Source organism: Mobula birostris, chromosome 24 (assembly GCF_030028105.1).
Source record: "Mobula birostris isolate sMobBir1 chromosome 24, sMobBir1.hap1, whole genome shotgun sequence".
In the NCBI taxonomy this organism is placed as follows: domain Eukaryota; kingdom Metazoa; phylum Chordata; class Chondrichthyes; order Myliobatiformes; family Myliobatidae; genus Mobula; species Mobula birostris.
Window position 1 is genome coordinate 61783836 of NC_092393.1, and position 23118 is coordinate 61806953.

The 23118-nt window shown below is 43.0% G+C and overlaps 1 protein-coding gene across 2 annotated transcripts in view; it reads left to right on the forward strand.

Annotated features, from left to right (window-relative positions):
- Positions 1–23118, forward strand: part of LOC140187338 (C-Jun-amino-terminal kinase-interacting protein 4-like) — a 295764-nt gene that overhangs the window by 91098 nt on the left and 181548 nt on the right. For both annotated transcript variants that reach the window (XM_072242530.1, XM_072242531.1), the window contains exon 3: positions 13088–13158. In XM_072242530.1, coding sequence (XP_072098631.1) covers positions 13088–13158 — 71 coding nt within the window. The remainder of the gene's footprint in view (positions 1–13087; positions 13159–23118) is intronic.

Genomic DNA, 23118 nt, shown 5'->3' on the forward strand with positions numbered 1-23118 from the left:
AACCAAAACCAATTTCCCCCGGGATCAATAAAGTATGACTATGACTATTATAGTTTTAGGTATTGAGTTCCACGGTTTAGGAGCGTAGTTCAAAACTGCTGATCTGTCAATTATCTCTTGAGGGAGCTTGCTTAAATTTAAGAGACTGGCAGAGGAAGACCTGAGAGCTTGAGCAGGATTATAAAACCAAAGCGATTCTGTAATGTACTCCTTACCCAGACCATTGAAAGCTTTAAAACCAATGGAACTATAAAAACAATTCTAAAAGATTCAAGAAGCCAATGCAGAGTAGCTAGGATGAGAGTGATGAGCTCCTTCATCCTGGTTTTACTTAGAAGTCTAGTAGCGGTGTCATGAATGAGTTGAAGTTTGTCTATAGATTGTGTTGGAGGTCAGTGAAAGTGCATTGCTGTAATCTAGTGTTTTTGATATAAAGGCCTGAATTAGGCATGAAAATATGGCAAATTCTTGATCTCAAGGGAGAGGAAAGAAGCAGAACTGAGGTTGGACCTGATTTAATATTGTGTGATGTGATTTTAAAAATGATTATAATCAAATTATCTGGTGAGTATGTTTTGTCCAATGTGCAAGGGGATTGGGAAGATCAGGTGGTGTCGGATCGCAAGAGAGGGAATTTGTTGAATGCCTACAAGATGGCTTTTTATAGCAGCTTGTGCTCGAGCTGACAAGGGAAGGACTATCCTAGATTGGGTGTTGTGTAATTACCCGGATTTTATTAGTCAGCTTAATGTAAAGGAACCCTTGGGAGGCAGTGATTATAATGTGTTTGAATTCATACTGAAGTTTGAGAGGGAGAAGCATAAGTCACATGTATCTGTATCACAATGGAATAAAGGGAATTACAGGTGCATGAGAGAGAAGTTTGCCCAGGTGGACTGGAGGGGGATACTGGCGGGGATGACGGCAGAACAGAGGTGGCTGACATTTCTGGGAATAGTTCACAAGGTGCAGGATAGGTATACCCCACAGAAAAAGTTGTTCTCCAATGGCAGGGCTAGGCAACCGTGGCCGACAAGGGAAGTTGAGGACTGCATAAAAGCCAAGGAAAGGGCATATAAGGCAGCAAAAGTGAGTGGGAAGTTGGATAATTAGGAAGTTTTAAAATCTAACAAAGGGTAACTAAAAAAGGTGTAAGAAGGGAAAGGATGAAATATTAGGGCAAACTAGCCCATAATATAAAGGTTCAAAGGTCAAATTTAATGTCAGAGAAATGTATACAATATACATCCTGAAATGCTTTTTCGTCACAAACATCCGTGAAAACAGAGAAGTGCCCCAAAGAATGAACGACAGTTATACATGAGAACCCCAAAGTTTCCCCCAGCTCTCCGCTTCCACGCATAAGCGGCAGTGAGCAATGATCCCCCCTCCACCCACCAGCAAAAATAAACGCGCACCGGTACCATCACCGAGCCCAAGCATGTGCAAAACAATGGCAAAGACACAGACCAAAGCTGCCTCAAATGCTTCGTATTTCATCCAAAATTTGACAACCCACAGGTTCTCTCTCTCCCTGGCAAGGGAGAGGGAGGTGTCCCCCCATTTTCACAGCAAGTGGGAGACATAACAACAACCCGCTGGTTTACGATGTTAAAAGTGTTTTGTTGCTTTTTTCGAGCAGAATACTAAAGCAGGATACTGAAACCTTTTTCAGTTATATAAAGTATAAAAGAGAGGTGAGAGTTGATATTGGACCTCTGCTGGTGAGGTAATGATGGGGACAAATAAATGGTAGATGAACTGAATAGGTACTTTGCTTCATTCGTTACTGTAGAAGACACTAGCTATATGCCAGAGGTCCGTGAGTGTCAGGGAGCAGGAGTGAGTGCCATTGCTATTACAAAGGAAAAAGTGCTAGGTAAACTCAAAGGTCTTGAGGTGGATAAGCCACCAGGACCAAATGGACTATTTCCCAGAGTTCTGAAAGTGTCGTAAACTTCTTTCGATCTGCCTGATGCAAAGACACCACATACTACAGTGAATGTTACTTTAAGTCTTTATTAGCAAGTTACCAGAGAGAACCCTCCTTAAGCAATCTCTTGGGCTCCAGGAGTCTCTGGCTTCTGAAGCAAATACAGTGCTTTTTATACATATGCAGTCACATACATAGATACAGGTGGGTTCACCCCCTTAGTTTCTGTACAGATGAGTATTGTTTAACTTGTCAGCCAGAAATTGTTCGTGTAACAGCTTAACTACCCTTATGTCTGGGAACAGCCAGACATAGGCTTACCCCTCAAGGCTTCCCACCCTTGAAACAAGCATTCGTTATAACGCTTACGTAGCAAGCGCTATGTTTCTTACAGCAGTTAAACAATGGTACAAGTTGTTCTTAAGCAAGGACTGAAGTTACAGGGTCTCATACCAAGAATAATGTCACCCGCTCAGCTTATCTTGTGAGAAACACTTGTGCTTCTATGCTTTTTGTCAAAGTCTTAGCCGCTATAACTCTTACAAAATAGCCAGGGTCACAAGAGGCCTGCGAGATGCTAGCTTCTTAACATTACATTACCAGAGGCCCATGAGATGCTAACTTCTTAACATTATATTACAAAAGAGGCTGTTGAAAAGATAACAGGTGCATTGGTCATAATCCTTCCAGAATTACTTAATTCTGACATGGTCCCGGAGGACTGGAAAATTGCAAATGTCACTCCACTCTTTAAGAAGGGAGGAAGACAAAAGAGAGGAAGTTATAGGCCAGTTAGCCTAACCTCAGTGGTTGGAAAAGTGTTGAAGTCTATTATTAAGGATGAGGTTTCAGGTATTGACAAATCTGTTAACATAGAGCATAGAACATAGAAATAGTACAGCACATTACAGGCCCTTCAGCCCACAATGTTGTGCCGACCCTCAATCCCTGCCTCCTATATAACCCCCTACCTTAAATTCCTCCATATACCTGTCTAGTAGTCTCTTAAACTTCACTAGTGTATCTGCCTCCACCACTGACTCAGGCAGTGCATTCCACACACCAGCCACTCTCTGAGTAAAAAATCTTCCTCTAATATCCCCCTTGAACTTCCCACCCCTTACCTTAAAACCATGTCCTCTTGTATTGAGCAGTGGTGCCCTGGGGAAGACGCGCTGGCTATCCACTCTATCTATTCCTCTTATTATCTTGTATTATCTCTCCAAAGAGTAAAGCCCTAGCTCCCTTAATCTCTGATCATAATGCATACTCTCTAAACCAGACAGCATCCTGGTAACTCTCCTCTGTACCCTTTCTAATGCTTCCACATCCCTCCTATAGTGAGGCAACCAGAACTGGACACAGTACTCCAATTGTGGCCTAACCAGAGTTTTATAGAGCTGCATCATTACCTCGCGACTCTTAAATTCTATCCCTCGACTTATGAAAGCTAACACCCCATAAGCTTTCTTAACTACCCTATCTACCTGTGAGGCAACTTTCAGGGATCTATGGACATGTACCCCGAGATCCCTCTGCTCCTCCACACTACCAAGTATCCTGCCATTTACTTTGTACTCTGCCTTGGAGTTTGTCCTTCCAAAGTGTACCACCTCACACTTCTCCAGGTTGAACTCCATCTGCCACTTCTCAGCCCACTTCTGCATCCTATCAATGTCTCTCTGCAATCTTCGACAATCCTCTACACTACCTATAACACCACCAACCTTTGTGTCGTCTGCAAACTTGCCAACCCACCCTTCTACCCCCACATCCAGGTCGTTAATAAAAATCATGAAAAGTAGAGGTCCCAGAACAGATCCTTGTGAGACACCACTAGTCACAATCCTCCAATCTGAATGTACTCCCTCCACCACCACCCTCTGCCTTCTATAGGCAAGCCAATTCTGAATCCACCTGGCCAAACTTCCCTGGATTCCATGCCTTCTGACTTTCTGTTAGAATTGTTCGAGGAAATAACAAGCAGAGTGGACAAAAGAGATGCAGTGGATGTCATTTACTTAGATTTTCAGAAGGCATTTGATAAGGTGTCACACATGAGGCTGCTTAACAGGATAAAATCCTATGGTATTATAGGAAAGATGCTGACATGGATAGAGGAGTGGCTGACAGGCAGGAGGCAGCAAGTAGGAATAAAAGGGGCTTTATCTGGTTGTTTGCCAGTGATTAGTGGTGTTCCTTGGGTCAGTATTAGGACTGCTACTTTTCACATTGTTTGCCAATGATTTAGATAGTGGAATTGATGGCTTTGTGTCAAAGTTTGCAGATGATACAAAGATAAATAGGGAGGTAGGTAGTGCTGAGGAAGCAATACGATTACAGCAGGACTTAGACAAATGGGAAGAATGGACAAAAGATGGCAGATAGAATATAATGTTGGAAAATATACACCCTATCCTCGTTATATGTGTCTTCAGACAATGCGGATTCACAGTTATGCGAGGAACCTATTTCTACCAACTTCTTGTTATATGCGTCCAAAAACTGCGTCAGTTTTCAAGACAGCAAAGGATAGATTGACTTTGCTTATGTGTTCCAATGCTGAAGGAGACTGTTAGTTTACCATTCACTAAACCCCCGTGCTCTTAAGGGTTTGAGTAAAAATATGCTTCCTGTCTACTGGGCAGCTAACAAGAAAGCATGGGTCACTGGTCAAATTTTTGAAGGTTGGTCTGCTGATCATTTTGCTGTTGAGGCTGAACGCTACTGCCGGGAACAGAATCTTGCCTTTAAAGTTCTTTTGTTGCTTGACAATGTGCCAGCCCATCCTAAACATTTGTACAGCATTCATCCTAACAGAAGTGCGTTTCCTGCCGCCTAACACAACATCACTGATTCAACCACTCGACCAAGGTGTGATATCCACATTCAAGGCGTATTTTTTTACAGCGAACTGTCTCTCTGGTGCTGCAAGCAGCGGATGATTTTGAAAATCCCGGGAGTTTACGAACGGCGAGGGAATGGTGGAAGTCCTTCAACATCAGACATGCCATCAACAACCCTGATGAATCCCAGGAAGAGGTCAGGTCTTCCACTCTGAAGCAACTGGCAGAATTTCTTAAGGCTGCAGAACACTTGGCACAAATAACGATGGACATGGACCCAAGTTTAGAACAGGGTCAGCATTTCAGTCGTTCCCTGCAGTCAAACCTTCTTCCCTACAAGCAAATTTATGCTGAAAGACAAAATGCTGCCAAGCAAACAACCCTCACAACTTTCTTCAAACCGGTGTCATCTCCTGCTGCTGGCAGTACTGAGAGTTTTGTGAGTCTTCCTTCACCCCTTGCTGTCCTTGATGATCCTGACGACAGACAACCATCCACCTCATCCCTGTAAAGCTGCCCGACACCGCAACAACCACTCATCTCCCGGAGCAAACACACCTGCCACTATTGGTGAGTACTGTATACCCTAGTATGTTAACTTTCTATGATTTATTACATTGTATATTACCTTAAATTGATTAAATATAATATGAATGTTGCCTTGTGGTACTGCTTTTGTGTCGTATTGGTATGAAAATGTGAATAAATTACAGATAAAGTATATTTAGGAAGCCCTCAAGAACGCATCCCTATTTTCTCCATTTAAATAATTTTTCACATTTTTCACATTATGCGTCGACTTTGAGGAATGTATCCCCCCGCATATAACGAGGATAGGCTGTATGATAATGAATTTTTGTAAAAGGAACAATAGTGCAGACTATTATCTAAGCGGGGAGAATATTCAAACATCAGAGGTGCAAAGGGACTTGCGAGTCCTCATGCTAGACTCCCAGAAGGTTAATACACAGGCTAAATCTGTGGTAAAGAAGGCAAATGCAATGTTGCCATTTATTTCAAGGGGATTAGAGTATTAAAAACGAGGAGATAATTCTGAAGCTTTATAAGAGACTATTCAGGCTGCACTTGGAGATTTGTCAACAGTTTTGGGCCCCTTATCTCAGAAAGAATGTGTTGTCTTTAGATAGAGTCCAGAGGAGGTTCATGAGGATGATTTCGGGAATGAAATGGGTAACATATGAGGAGTGTTTGGCAGCTTTAGGCCTGTATTCACTGGAATTTAGAAGAATGTGTGGGGATCTCATTGAAACTTAGGTAAGGTTGATGTGGTGGGGTTATCCAGAGCTAGAGAGCACACCCTCAAATTGAGGGGTGACCTTTTAGAATAAAAGTGAGGAGGAATATTTTAGCCAAAGAATGGTGAATCTGTGGAATACTCTGCCACAGATTGTGTTGGAGGCCTTGTCCATGGGTATATTCAAAGCGGAAGTTGATAGATTACAGATTGGTTGGGGCATCAAGGGATATGGTGAGAGGGCAGGTGTTTGGGGTTGAATGGGATCCAGGATCAGCCATGATGAAATGGCGGAGAGGACTCGATGGACTGAATGGCCTTACTCTGCTCCTATGTCTTGTGGTCTTGTGTCATATGGCATGTTTTATCTTGTTAAATTCAAATTAGATTCACTAAATTAAACTGGTTTTTATTATATAGTAAAACACCCATGATCTGCTTCCCATTTGTTCGGAAGGCACAATGGTTTGGCATTTGCCTCTCTGAGTCTTATTTCCTGCACTCCTGTTTCAAGTCATACATCACTGAGCTTCCCAAATACCTACTAATCCAGGCTATGCTCTCTCTTCTCACTGCTGCCATCAGGAAGAAGGTACAGGAGCCTCAGGACTCATACCACCAGGGTCAGGAACAGTTATTACTCTTCAACCATCAGGTTCTTGAAACAGCGGGGATGACTTCACTAACTACAATACTGAACTGTTCCCACAACCTATGAACTCATTTTCAGGGACTCTTTATCTCATGTTCTCGATATTTATGCTTATCTATTTATTCTTATTACTTTCTTTCTTTTGTATTTGCACACTGGTTGTTGTCTGTCCGATTGGGTGTGGTCCTTCATTGATTCTATTGTGTTTCTTGGATTTACTGTGTATGCCCTGAAGAAAATGTATCTCAGGGTTGTATATGGTGACGTATATGTACTTCGATAATAAATTTACTTTGAACTTTAAACATTCACGAGAAATTTTTATTTTCTTGTAATGTATAGAAAATGAAGCAGATTTAAAATACATGTTGGGTATTGAAACAAGTAATATCCACTGGTCTTGAAAACCTACCTGTCTGGCATCACTGGTGTCTGAGGTTACTAGATTATCAGAGCTTTACTACAGCATGTTTAATTTCCATAATGTCTTGATAATTTGAATTTGTGTTTATCTCAATGTGGCAGCCCTTCATTTCCAGAGACTGCTGCAATATGTATGTTCTTTCAGTGTTGGTTGAAAGTTATTGTTTGGCCAGGATGTGCTGCTGTTTCTATGAGAGCCATGGGATCATGCTTTAAAGTCTCATGTGAAGAATATCTTCTCTCAATACAGCAATTCAACGCAATCGGCATTCTAGGTAACTCCAGAGGATTGAGGAGAATTTGCTTCCACTCCGCTTCTGATATCATCTTGAGGTGTGTATTTTGGGAGGTCAGATGCAAGAGGAAAGAAAACAGTAACTGGGAGGACCCTGAGGAGCATTGATTCACAGAGGGATCTTGAGATGCAAGTCCATCGCTCCCTGAAAGTGGCAATGCAAGTGGATAGGATAGGATACTGTAGGAGGCATGTGATGTACTTTATCGGTCAGGACATTGAGTCTGAAATTTGGGTGGTCACGTTACAGCTGTACAAAACTTTAGTTCAGACTTAAGGCTTTCAGGTTTAGTTTCAAGTTTATTTTCACATATGCATCAAAACATAGAGTGAAATGCTTGAAACGTAGAAGCAGAATTCAGCTCAGCATTCAAATATGGATGATTTATTTTCTCTCTCAACCACATTCTCCTGTCTTTTCCCCATAGCCTTTGACTCTAATCAACCTGTGAGTCACCACTTAAAATACACTGAATGACTCATTTGGAGTATTGTGTGTAGTTCTGGTTGCCACATTATGGGAAGGATGAGGAGGCCTTGGAACTAGAATCAGGTTTAATATCTCCAATATCGCCACCTCCAACGGGATCCCACCACTAAGCACATCTTTCCCTCCCCCCCCTCTGCTTTCCGCAGGGATCGCTCACTACGCGACTCCCTTGTCCATTCATTCCCCCCATCCCTCCCCACTGATCTCCCTCCTGGCACTTATCCCTGTAAGCGGAACAAGCGCTACACATGCCCTTACACTTCCTCCCTTAGCACCATTCAGGGCCCCAAACAATCCTTCCAGGTGAGGCGACACTTCACCTGCGAGTCGGCTGGGGGTGATATACTGCGTCCGGTGCTCTCGATGTGGGCTTCTATATATTGGCAAGACCCGACGCAGACTGGGAGACCACTTTGCTGAACACCTACGCTCTGTCCGCCAGAGAAAGCAGGATCTCCCGGTGGCCACACATTTTAATTCCACATCCCATTCCCATTCTGACATGTCTATCCACGGCCTCCTGTACTGTAAAGATGAAGCCACACTCAGGTTGGAGGAACAACACCTTATATTCCGTCTGGGTAGCCTCCAACCTGATGGCATGAACATCGACTTCTCTAACTTCCGCTAATGCCCCACCTCCCCCTCGTACCCCATCTGTTATTTATTTTTATACACACATTCTTTCTCTCACTCTCCTTTTTCTCCTTCTGTCCCTCTGACTATACCCCTTGCCCATCCTCTGGGTTCCCCCCCCCCCACCTTGTCTTTCTTCCCAGACCTCCTGTCCCATGATCCTCTCGTATCCCCTTTGCCAATCACCTGTCCAGCTCTTGGCTTCATCCCTCCCCCTCCTGTCTTCTCCTATCACTTTGGATCTCCCCCTCCCCCTCCCACTTTCAAATCTCTTACTAGCTCTTCCTTCAGTTAGTCCTGACGAAGGGTCTCGGCCTGAAACGTCGACTGCACTTCTTCCTACAGATGCTGCCTGGCCTGCTGCGTTCACCAGCAACTTTGATGTGTGTTGCTCAGGTTTAATATCATCAGCATATTCCGTGAAATTTGTTGACTTTGCGGCAGCAGTACAATGCAATACATAATAATAAAGCAAAAACTGTATATATATTAAATAGTTAAATTAAGTAAGCAACACAAAGAAATAAAATAGTAGTGAGGTAGTGTTCATGGGTTCAATGTCCACTGAACCCATGAGATGATGATGAAGAGGTTCATTGGGATCTCACCTTATCTTCTTTACCTCCCTTATCATCTTCCAACAGATTTCCCCTTCTCTGGCCCTTTATCTCTTTCACCAATTGACTTTCCAGCTCTTTACTTCACCTCTACTCTTGTCCTGGTTTTACTTACCACTTACTACCTTGTACTTCTTCCTCCACTCCTGCCACCTTATTGCTCTGACTTCTCATCTTTTTTTACCAATCCTGATGAAGGGTCTTGGCCCAATATTTCGACTGTTTACTCTTTTCCATAGATGCTGGCTGGCCTACTGAGCTCCTCCAGCATTTTGTGTGTGTAGCTATAAGACAAGTTTGGTCAAAATTTGATTGTTTTCTCTGGAGCTTTAGGTGCTGAGGGGTGACTGGATTGAATTATGTAACTAAATTGTGAGAGGCATATGTAGGGTAGATAGAGATTTTTCCCCAGAATGAAAAGTTCAAATACTAGAGGGCATATATGAAGGTGAAAGGAGGACACTTAGAGCGGATTTGTTAGGCAAGTTTTTTTAATGCAGGTGCCAAAGGTGATGGTAGAAATACTTCATACTTTATTGTTGCCAAACAATTGATACTTGAACATACAATCATCACAGCGATAGTTGATTCTGCGCTTCCTGCTCCCTGGATTACAAATCGATAGTAAATATTAAAAATTTAAATTATAAATCATAAATAGAAAATAGAAAAATGGAAAGTAAGGTAGTGCAAAAAAAACCGAGAGACAGGTCCGGATATTTGGAGGTTACGGCCCAGATCCGGGTCGGGATCCGTTCAACAGTCTTATCACAGTTGGAAAGAAGCTGTTCCCAAATCTGGCCGTACGAGTCTTCAAGCTCCTGAGCCTTCTCCCGGAGGGAAGAGGGATGAAAAGTGTGTTGGCGGGGTGGGTCGTGTCCTTGATTATCCTGGCAGCACTGCTCCGACAGCGTGCGGTATAAAGTGAGTCCAAGGACGGAAGATTGGTTTGTGTGATGTGCTGCGCCGTGTTCACGATCTTCTGCAGCTTCTTTCAGTTTTGGACAGGACAGCTTCCATACCAGGTTGTGATGCACCCTAGAAGAATGCTTTCTACGGTGCACCTATAAAAATTAGTGAGGGTTTTAGGGGGCAGATCCAATAGCAACATTTGAAGGACATTTATACAGGCAGGGAATGAAAGGATAAGGACCACGTGCAGGCAGATGGGATTAGTTTAAATTGGCTCCAGTGTTGTTGGCACAACGGCCTGTTCCTTTGCTGTTCTATGCTCAAGGTCCAAGACAGTTGGAGAAAATGTGCATATGCATGTAACAAAATCAGTGCATTTATCAGATGAGATTTGATCTTTGTGGTTTCATGAATGTATGTAGACTTTCAAGAGGTATTTAACAAGATGACTGACAATAAGTTCAGTTACAAGGTAAGAACCCATGGTGCCACAGCTTATATAGTGATATGGTTAGATGATGGAGCAGCAGAGAGGAAGTAGGGATAAACCATACTGCAGGGATCAGGTCTGAAACTACAATTGTTTATTCATATTGATTATAACTTTGAGGAAGAAAGCCATTGGATTCGTCCAGATTTAAAAATGTGGGGAAAATATGAAGTACTCATTTTGGAAGGGAGAACAAAGTAAAATATTTATGTGGAAAGGAATTGCAGGAAGTCACAGCAGAAAGGGATTTGGGGTCTGTGTACACAACATATAAACATGTAACAAGTAATACAGAAACCTACTGGAATGTTGGGCTCTACCTCATGGGGGATGGAGTATATATGTATATGTTCATACATATAGAGAAATATGCTAATCTGCAGAATGAGGTGTACTGTGAACAGCGTTGCTGCCCCTATTTGAGGAAGATAAAGGAGGTGGTTCAGAGAAGGTATAGTGGGATTGTCCTAATTGAAAAAGCTGAACATTTTTTAACTCTTTTCATTGGAATTTAGAAGATTAAGGAGCAATCTTGCTGAAATGTAGATTCTTGGGGACTTAAACAGGGTAAATGCTGAGAGGTTGTATTCTCTCTGGAGAATCCACGGCAATAGGACTCATCGTAGTCTAGATGGAACTTTTTCATCTGTTTTAAATAGCCTCAAAATAAAAGGACAGCCATTTATGACAGGTATGGAAGAATTTCTTCACTGACATTTGAAAAATGACTTTTGTATAACGTAGGACTGTTGGGAACCTCACTTTACAGTTGCAAGCAGTTATCAGTAATCTAAAATATGTAATGTGAATAGCTGTAGGAATATATTCATAATCTGGTTAAAGTATGCCAACTTTGGGTGTGGTGTACACTGTAAACATTCAGCAACATGCAACAATTATCTTGAAATGCACGTATTCATCACCACCATAGCATTTTTGTTGACTAAGCACAATATACAGGTAATAACGATGAAGGCAAATCTCCAGCTGTTTTCCATATTGGTCTTTTCTCTCAACTTAATAATATAAGTTTTTGCTATTTATAGTTGCAAACTTTAGATTAAAACAAGAACTAATTTTAATTTAGTTCAGTAAATTATGTCAAGCATGTGTGATCGCCGAAGCCACCTTCATTTAGTTCAAAATCCAGTATATGCGCACTTAAAATAGTACATGTATAATATACCATGAGGAGTAGATTTATCTCTATTTATAGTTCTAGAGTTTTTTTCTGAAAGCATTTCAGTGGTTTAAAAAAAATCAGTTTGTTGCTTCCAGTTGTTAATCCAGAACAGGCGGTGGGTGTGAAGATGTACACTTTCCTATCCAGGCAGCCCTCGATCTTGCTACCCTTAACCTTGAAGCCAGTAATCTGCTTCATGCCTGACCACACGTCCCTTATGCTATTCTGCTAGAGCTTGTACTTTAGTTTCCTCTTGTAGGATTCTTTACACTCCCTCAGCTTTACCCTCAGTTCACTGTGTACTTGCCTCAGTACTTGTCTATCTCCAGACCTGAAGGCTTTCTTCTTCATATTTAAAAGTTCTTTCAGGTTATTGGTGACCCAGGGCTTGTTGTTTTGAGTCCTGTATACATTCTGGGAGAAAAAGTTGCAGTGGTGGAGGAGTACAAATACTTGGGTGTTCACCTCAACAACAGACTTGACTAGAAAACAAACACCAAGGCTGTTTACAAGAAGAGGATTAGCAGACTCTATTTTCTAAGGAAGCTGAGATAGCTCAACGTTTGCAGCAGGATGTTGGAGATCTTTTACCAATCTGTTGTAGTGAGCACAGTCTTCTTGCAGCTTTATGTTGGGGGAGCTGCATCGGTGCTGGTGATGCAAGAAGACTAAATAAACTTAGCAAAAATGCTGGACCTGTCCTTGGCTACAACCCGGACTCTGTTGAGTTTGTGGTGGAGAGGAGGTCACTAAACAAACTGTTATCAACTATGGACAATCAGTCACATCCTCTCCATGACCTACTGAATAAGCAGCGGAGCACCCTTTTGAACAGGCTCATTCGGCTCCACTGTCACTAGGATCATTACAGAAAATCTTTCCTACCAAATGCAATAAGCTTATACAACAGTTTGTGCTGCAGAAGAACACACATCATAGTAAAATAGTCTCTGTTTTATTACTTCACACATTATTATACAGTATTGCACACTGGTAAATTATTGTGTGTATTATTAATTAATATATTTATTGTCATTATTAAGTGTGTTTTTAAATGTTGCTGCTGTTATTAAATAATTTCCCAATCAGGATCAATAAAGTACTTATTATTATTATTAGTCATGCTGTAAATAGTAGAGGACAAAATCAGCATAATGAGGTATAGTTAGAAAACACTTGGTAGCTTTTGACATGTTCAATGTGGCATGAAGTTACTGTCATCATTATTTTTGTTCTCCCACTTTATGACAAGTTAATGCTGTTCTCGCTGGTGATTGAGTTTGAGGATGAACGAGATAACTGGATTTGTTGCCGACACTTTTTGTTAGCATTCTAATGGTTTTTCTTTCCCTCAGTTGGCAGATTGGAAGAGAGAGAGTCTGAACTCAAGAAAGAATATAATGCACTTCATCAAAGGCATACAGAGGTAAGGGGTGTGTGAGATTTATTAACTCTTTATGATGTGCAATTTAACTTAGATATTTTTGATGGGAAGAAAAAGTTGGATGTTCGGAGGGATTGTACTACTCATCTGCTTATTGTTGGTATATGCGTCAGTCCGTTCAGTGCTGCATAGCTCTTGGCAAAGATGAATCACAAGTTGATTTTGGAGTATATGATCATGAGCTAAATCTTAGTCTAGTCATCAAGAGTATGTAACATAGTGCTGCGGGATCATTAACATCCACACAATTAAATGGATAAGTTCATTTTGCAGAGTATCGAAAAGGTGACACTTATATAAGAAAATCTAAGCTCTTCAAATATTACCATGGAATCTTGAGAGGAAGACTGTAGTTAACTTGTCTCCCAAAAGGAGGGAATTCCAACACTCGCTCATCACCTCAGTGAAATGTCATAGGTGCATATTGCTGCCTTAGCTGCACTGACCTAGGTTCAGTCTTGTTCTCAGTACAACATTTGGAGTTTGCATGTTCTCCTTCCAAACACATGGATTTCCTTGTTTCCTTTAAGTACATTCAGTGTCTACTTTATTTGGTATACCTGTTTGTTAATACAAATATCTAATCAGCCAATCATGTGACAAAAGCATTCAGACATAGTCAAGAAGTTCATTTGTTGTTCAGACCAAACATTAGAATTGTGATCTAAGTGACTTTGACCACAAAGTGGTTGTTGGTACTAGATCTGGTGGTTTGAGTATCTCAGAAACTGCTGATCCCTTGGGATTTTCAAGCACAATTGTCTCTAGAAATTTCTTTAACCAAAGGATGGTGAATTTGTGGAATTTGTTGCCACATGCAGCTGTTAGAGGCCAGGTGTTGGGTGCATTTAAGGCAGAGATTGATAGGTTCTTGATTGGACATGGCATCAAAGGTTACAGGGAGAAGGCCGGGGACTGGGGTTGAGGAGGAGATAGAAAAAAAGGATCAGCCATGATTCAAATGGCGGAGCAGGCTCGATGGGCCAGATGGCCTAATTCTGCTCCTATGTCTTATGGTCTTACAGAGTTTACAGAATGGTGCGAAAGGCAAAAAAATCATCGTTGTTAATGGGATTGGTCAGGGAGAATAGCCAGACTGGTTCAAGTTGACAGGAAAGTGACAGTAACTCAAATGACCACAAGTTACAACAGTGGTGTGCAGAAGAGTATCACTGAACGCACAGCATGCTGAACCTTGAAGTGGACAGGCTACAGCAGCAGAAGACCACACTGGTCTCCACTCTTGTACCTAATAAAGTGGCCACTGAGTCCATGTTGATGTCCTCCCTCAACTCAGAGCAGTGCTGTTGGTAGGCTAGTTGACTGCTGTAAAGTACCTTGCAGGTAGGAGATAATGCACATGCGAGGGAGAATTGGTTGTAGGGAAGTTAGTGGGGAACTTGATTGATGCAATTTCTCTGAGAATCTGTGTAGACTTGATGGGCTGAATAGTCACCTCCTGTGTTGACAGAAGGTATGAGAAAGCCGATAGAAAGTATTATTACTCAAGTCTGAGAAAATGGTTTTATTTTTACAACAAAAGTGTGCACCTAGAAAGAGGTGTGTGGTGGATTACACAGATGTACGGGAAGAAAGGACAGTTTTTAAAGAACCTCTGAAGTTCATATTGTTTGTTCCACAAACATGAGAAAATCTGTAGATGCTGGAAATCCAAAGCAATGCACACAAAGTGCTGGAGGAACTCAGCAGGTCAGGCAACATCTATGGAAAAGAGTAAACAGTGGGTTTCAGGCCGAGACCCTTCATCAGGACTGACATTTGTCAAGCTGGAAAGGGTGCAGAAGAGATTAATGAGAATGCTGCCAGGACTAGATGGGCCTGAGTTACAAAGAGATGTTGGCCATGCTGAATCTTTACTCCTTGGTGTACAGGAGAGTAAGGGGTGACCTCATAGAAGTTTATAAAATTATGAGGGATATGGATATGGTAGAAGGTCATTGTCATATATTAGGGAGTCCAAAACATTTGGCTCAATACTTTCTAAACCTTTCCTATCCATGTACCTGTTTGTCTTCTATAAGTTATTGTGCACATCCAGTTCTTCTAGCAGCTGCTTCCATATAAACACCCCTTTTATGCAAAAAAAGCTTTCCCTCAAATTCCTATTAAATCATTTCCCTCACACCTTAAACATGTGCCCTCTAGTTCTTGATCCCCCAACTCTTCAGGAAGACTGCATGTTTTCACCCTATCTATGTCCCTCATGATTTTAGGATCACCGCTCAGTCTCCTACGCTAAGGAATAAAGTACTAGTCTGTCCAACCTCTCCCCATATCTCAAACACCAAGTCCTGGCAGTATTCTTGTAAGTTTTTTCTGTGCACATTCTAGTTTAATAACATTTTTCCTGTAGCAGGAAAACCAAAATGGAAGACAGTACTCCAAGTGGGGTCTCACCACAGTCCTGTACCTCCGAATTTTTATGCTCAGTGCTCTGATGAAGGCAAGCATGCCAAAAGCCTCCTTCACCACCCTGTCTACCCATGATTCCACTTTCAGGGAAACATACTTGTATTCAAAGGTCCTTCTATTCTACAAAACTCCGTAAAACCCTGTTGTTCATTGTGTAAGTTCTACCTGGATTTCGCTATCCAGAATGCATCACCTCACACTTGTACTTGAGGCTGATTCCAGCATCACTGTCCTGGAAGGCATCATTCAGCATGGCAGTAAACATCATGCTGAACAGTGTGGGTGTGAGCACACAACCCTGTTTGACGCTATTCGTGACTGGGAACGCCTCAGAGGATTCTCTGCTGTCCTGCACTCAACCTGAGGAGACTTCAAGCTATTACCAAAGTTAAGGAGACTGTTCTGAGAGACTTCCTCTTTGCTGATGACTGCATCTTGTATGTTGGCTCGGAGCCAGAGATGCAAATCAATATGGACAAATTCTCCACAGCTTGTGACAACTTTGGACTCACCATCAACATCAACATCAGTAAGATGAAAGAGCTGATTGTGGACTTCAGGAGGGTAAGATGAAAGAACACATACTAATCCTCATAGAGAGATCAGAAGTGGAGAGAGTGAGCAGCTTCAGGTTCCTGGGTGTCAAGATCTCTGAGGATCTAACCTGGTCCCAACATATCGATATAGTTATAAAGAAGGCAAGACAGCAGCTATACTTTATCAGGAGTTTGAAGAGATTTGGTATGTCAACAAATACACTCAAAAACTTCTATAGTTGTACCATGGAAAGCATTCTGACAGGCTGCGTCACTGTCTGAAATGGAGGGGCTACTGCACAGGACCGAAAGAAGCTGCAGAAGGTTGTAAATCTAGTCAGCTCCATCTTGGGTACTAGCCTACAAAGTACCCAGGACATCTTTAAGGAGTGGTGTCTCAGAAAGGCAGCGTCCATTATTAAGGACCTCCAGCACGCAGGGCATGCCCTTTCCTCACTGTTACCAGCAAGTAGGAGGTACAGAAGCCTGAAGGCACACACTCAGCGATTCAGGAACAGCTTCCTCCCCTCTGCTGTCCGATTCCTAAATGGGCATTGAATCTTTGGACACTACCTCACTTTTTTTTTAGTATACAGTATTTCTGTTTTTGCATGTTTTATTTTAATCTGTTCAATATACATAATTGATTTACTTGTTTATTTATTATTATTATCATTTTTTATTTTATTTATTTATTTCTCTGCTAGATTATATATTACATTGAACTGCTGCTGCTAAGTTAAAAAATTACACATCACATGCTGGTGATTATAAACCTGATTCTGATTCTGAGGTAAAGCCCTCCCCACCATTGAGCACATCTACACGATGCGTTGTTGCAGGAAAATAGCAACCATCATCAGGGACCACCACCACCCAGGCTATTGCCTTCAGGAAGAAGGTACAGAAGCCTCAGGACTCTCACCACTGAGTTCAGGAACAGTTATTACTTCACTTAACTTCACCTGTCCCATTATTGAAAGTTTCCACAACCAAAGGACTCTTCTTCTCATGTTCTGGATATTTACTGCTTATTTATTATTATTATTATTTCTTTCTGTATTTGTTGTCTTTTGCACACTGGTGGAATGCCCAAGTTGGTGCAGTCTTTTGTTAATTTATGGTTATTATCCTATGATGGATTTATTGAGTATGCTGGCAAGAAAATGAATTTCAGGGTTGTATTTGATGACGTATATGTACTTCAATAATAAATTTACTTTGAACTTTGAAATATGTTGTTCTATGGCAGCAGTATTGTGCAAGATATTAAAAATTACTGTAAGTAACAATAAGAAATATATAAAAAAAACAATAGGTTGTGCAAAAAGAGAACAAGATAGTGAAGTATTGCTCATGGGTTCATGAACCATTCAGAAATCTGATGGTAGTGGGAAGAAACTGATCCTAAAATGTGGAGTGTGGGTCTTCAGGCTCCTGTATCACCTCCCTGAAGGTAGCAACGAGAAGAGGACATGTCCTGGATGGTGCGAGTCCTTAATGATGCCAACCTTTGCCAGCCTTTTAATTTGAGACTATAACTGCTGGACTCATCAACCAGAGGACTTCTCGAAATATGCTACATCTTTCAAAGTTTTGAAGTGCACCTTTATCAAAGTATGTATACAGTTTGCATCCCGGAGAATTGTCCTCCCACAGGTAGCCACAAAACAAAGAAATACCATGGAAACAGTTCAGAGAAAACATTGAACACCCGAGGGGTGAGAAAAAGAGCAAATCGCGCAAGCAGTAAAAAGAGAGCAAATAACGCAGAATATTAACCATCAAACTGCAGAGTCCCCAAAACAATCCAGGAGCCACAGCCACTGAGTCAATCCGGAGAGTGCAGTGTCAATGACTGCAGGCCTCAGCCACTGAGCCAGTTCCATACCAAAGCGCCTCGATCAAATTGCGCAAATGGCAAAAAAACGAGTATCCAGAAACACATGGAACATGAACCGCAGAGTCTTCCAACTGTGGAACGCATTCGATGCTGAGGACATTAAACATTGAACTGCAGAGTCCCCCAAAAAAAGAATTCCACAGCCATAAGCCACATTGAGGTGATAGAACCTGCGCTTTTCTCTGCCAGCATCCAGAGGGAAACAGGTCAAATGCAGGCAGATTACGCTGAACATCTGCGTGTCTTCCACTCTCATCCTCAATACTTTAACCTGTGAGGAGAAATGGAACCGACAATGGGTTCATATTATGCCATTAGGAAACGGTGACCACACACTTTGCTTTCAACCTTGCTGAACTCCCCATGTAATAGCGAAAGGAAAGAAGTGGTTACCTTTCCCCTTTATGCACCATTAGTAGCAATCTCACCTGGTCCCTGAACCAGAATCAGGTTTATTATCACCAGCATGTGATGCAAAATTTGTTAATTTAGCAGCAGCAGTTCAATGCAATACATCAGCGGTGCCCAACCACCGGGCCGCGAGGAAACAGTATGATTTGGCGATATGAGTCAGCTGCACCTTTCCTCATTCCCTGTGACATCCACTGTTGAGCCATTACGGATGCGAGGTCATTACCCGCGCATCATCCATGTCAGTGTGGGAAGAAGATCAACTCCTCGAGCTTGCAGATGACGGCAGGCTGAAAAGTATGTTTGACATAACATCTCTGCCGGCATTCTGGATCAAACTCAAGGCTCGATATCCTGAGATAGCCATGGAAGCACCGAAAACGTTGCTTCCATTTCCAACATATTTCTGCGATGAATATAACATAAACTAAATTGCGGAATAGACTGGACATAAGGAACCCCCTTCGAGTATCGCTGTCTCCCATCACCCCTCGATAGGACTGGCTTGTTGCAGGGAAACAAGCCCAGGGCTCCCACTGATTCAGCGATATTGGTGTGTTGCAATTATTTTATATGTTCATACAGGGAAAATATGCGCAGTGTTTAATATCCAAACGTTACTTAAAATGTTATGATGCTATTGACTTATATAACCATGTAACAATTACAGCACGGAAACAGGCCATCTCTGCCCTTCTAGTCTGTGCCAAACGCTACTCTCACCTCGTCCCACCGATCCGCACTCAGCCCATAACCCTCCATTCCTTTCCTGTTCATATACCTATCCAATTTAACTTTAAATGATAATATCAAACCTGCCTCTACCACTTCTACTGGAAATTCGTTCAACACTTACTTCAAGCTCCCCTGTCCTTATCGCTATATTCATGCGAGGAAAATATGCGCTGTGTTTAATATTAAACTTGTTAGATAAACCCTTTTAGAAACGAAATTGAGTGTATTAGCCACATATCACCGATATTCCGGTCGTGATTAACACTCCCCCCCCCCCCCCCGAACAGAATCACCAAAAACGATTTGTAGAAAAATAATCAGCACGTGCACACATGCGCAAGTCACACATGCGCACTGGTGCCCGCGCAAGGCTTCATGGTCATTGTAGTCTTTCTTTGGGTAAACACAACGTATTTGAATGCTACTCTTGTCCATTGGCAACCATCACACCACCACCCCCACCCCCGGTCGGCCGGTCTGCAAGAATATTGTCAATATGAAACCGGTCTGCAGTGCAAAAAAGGTTGGGGACCCCTGCAATACATAATATAGAAGAGAAAAAAATCAAAATAAAATAATAATCATCATAATAAATTAGTAAATCAATTACAGTATACATATACTGAATAGATTAAAAATTGTGCAAAATACAGAAATACTATATTTTTTTTGAAAGTGAGGTAGTGTCCAAGGGTTCAATGTCCATTTAGGAATCGGATGGCAGAGGGGAAGAAGCTGTTCCTGAATCACTGAGTGTGTGCCTTCAGGCTTCTGTACCTGCTACCTGATGGTAACAGTGAGAAAAGCGCATGCCCTGGGTGCTGGAGGTCCTTAATAATGGATGCTGCCTTTCTGAGACACCGCTCCTTAAGGATGTCCTGGGTACTTTCTAGGCTAGTACTCAAGATGGAGCTGACTAGATTTACAACCTTCTGCAGCTTCTTTTGATCCTGTGCAGTAGCCCCTCCATACCAGACAGTGATGCAGCCTGTCAGAATGCGCTTCACTATACATCTATAGAAGTTTTTGAGTGTGTTTGTTGACATACCAAATCTCTTCAAATTCCTAATGAAGTATAGCCGCTGTCTTGCCTTTTTTATAACTGCATCAATACCTTGGGAACAGATTAGATCCTCAGAGATCTTGACACCCAGGAACTTGAAACTGCTCACTCTCTCCACTTCTGATCCCTCTATGAGAATTGGTGTGTGTTTCTTCATCTTGCCCTTCCTGAAGTTCACAATCAGCTCTTTCGTCTTACTGACGCTGAGTGTCAGGTTGTTATTGTACCACCACTCCACTAGTTGGCATATCTCACTCCTGTATGCCCTCTCGTCACCACCTGAGATTCTACCAAAAATAGTTGTATCATCAGCAGATTTATACATGGTGTTGAGCTATGTTTGGCCATAGTCATGTGTATATAGAGGGTAGAGCAGTGGGCTAAGCACATACCCCTGAGGTGCACCAGTGTTGATGATCAGCAAGGAGATGTTATCACCTATCCGCAGATTGTGGTCTTCCAGTTAGGAAGTCGAGGATCCAATTGCAGAGGGAGATACAGAGGCCCAGGTTCTGTAGCTTCTCAATCAGGATTTTGGGAATGATGGTGTTAAATGCTGAGGTACAGTTGGTGAACAGCATCCTGACATTGGTGTTTGTGTTGTCCAGGTGGTCTAAAGCAGTGTAGAGAACCATTGAGATTGCATCTGCTGTTGACCTATTTTGGCAATAGGAAAATTGCAATGGGTCCAGGTCCTTGCTGAGACAAGAGTTCAGTCTAGTCATGACCAACCTCTCAAAGCATTTCATCACTGTCGATATGAATGCTACTGGACGATATTAAGGTGGCTCACATTATTTTCCTTAGGCACTGGTAAAATTATTGCCTTTGTGAAGCAAGTGGGAACTTCTGCTCATAGTAGTGAGACCCTGAAAATGTCCTTGAATACTCCCAGCAGTTGGTTGGCACAGGTTTTCAGAGCCTCACCAGATACTCCATCCGGACCTTCTGCCTTGTGAGGATTCACTCTCTTTAAAGACAGCCTAACATCGGCCTCTAAGACAGAGATCACAGGGTCATCAGGTGCAGCAGGGATCTTCACAGCTGTAGTTGTGTTCTCCCTTTCAAAGTGGGATAGAAGGCGTTGAGTTCATCTGGTGGTGAAGCATCTCTGCCGTTCATGCTTCTTTATTCATCAGAGGAAAGCACTGCACCTCCCCTTCCTGAGAACACTGAAGCAAGCAAGGCTCCTCCCTGCTGTCACTCAGCATACATAGACACCTCGTCTGAATGGCTTACATCCCTCCCCCAACAGCTCAGCCGACAAGCACACTCTTGCCCTCCCTGTCTCACTGACACCTCCAACCTCCCCGTCTCACCGACACTCTCACCCTCCCCGGCTCGCTGACACTCCCACCCTCCCCGGCTCACTGACACCGTCACCCTCCCCGGCTCGCTGATACTGTCACCCTCCCCGGCTTGCAGACACTCTCACCCTCCCCGTCTCACCGACACTCTCACCCTCCCCGGCTCACTGACACTCTCACCCTCCCCGTCTCACCGACACTCCCACCCTCCCCGGCTCGCTGACACTCCCACCCTCCCCGGCTCGCTGACACTCCCACCCTCCCCGGCTCACTGACACTGTCACCCTCCCCGGCTCGCTGATACTGTCACCCTCCCCGGCTCGCAGACACTCTCACCCTCCCCGTCTCACCGACACTCTCACCCTCCCCGGCTCACCGACACTCTCACCCTCCCCGGCTCACTGACACTGTCACCATCCCCATCTCACTGACACTCCCACCCTCCCCGTCTCACTGACACTCCCATCCTCCCCGTCTCACTGACACTGTCACCCTCCCCGGCTCACCGACACTCTCACCCTCCCCGGCTCACCGACACTCTCACCCTCCCCAGCTCACTGACACTGTCACCATCCCCATCTCACTGACACTCCCACCCTCCCCGTCTCACTGACACTCCCACCCTCCCCGGCTCACTGACACTCCCATCCTCCCCGTCTCACTGACACTGTCACCCTCCCCGGCTCGCCGACACTCTCACCCTCCCCGTCTCACCGACACTCTCACCCTCCCTGGCTCGCCGACACGGTCACCCTCCCCGGTTCACTGACACTGTCAACCTCCCCGGCTCACTGACACTGTCATCCTCCCCGGCTCACAGACACTGTCACCCTTCCCAGCTCACTGACACTGTCACCCTCCCTGTCTCGCAGGCACACTCTTACTTGTCACTTTTTATCATTTATCCTTTATTTATATAACTGCTTGTTTATTATAATAGTGGCAGTAACATTTTGCTGACTTACGTAGATATTCACCTCAGACGTTTTGTCAACCTGTCGATCTTCAGGCAGTGCCCCTCAGATACCTGTGTTTTGTGACTGCATCTGCTGTGGTTTGCACGTTAACCCCAGAGGAACAATGTTTTGTTTAACTGTACACGTGTATGGTTGAAAGACAATAAACTTGAACTAATTTCCAGAAATTATAGATGACATATGAAACAGTGTATATCCTTTTTTTTGGATGGACTACATTTATACACAATTCTCCAGGTGCTGCCCTACAATTGTCGTCCTCTAGTACTTGCAATAAAGGCCACTTAGCCTCTTCACTGCCTACTGCACCTGTTAGCTTTCACTGAGTTGGCCCCTACAACACGACTAGAAGAAGAAGCAAAGTAGATTGAACAATCACCCCTGCTAATAATCCTGGAAAAGCACACATAGTTGCCACGGTCACAGTTTGTGGGAACTAGCTGTGCTAAACTTGAGTAGTTTATTCATTACAGCATCTACTTTTAAGTAAGTTCTTTAAGTTGTTACATGCACTGAGTTTTGATGGCCCCAATCAAACTGTAACAGTCTGTAACAGAAATAGATGGTGGGCAGCTCC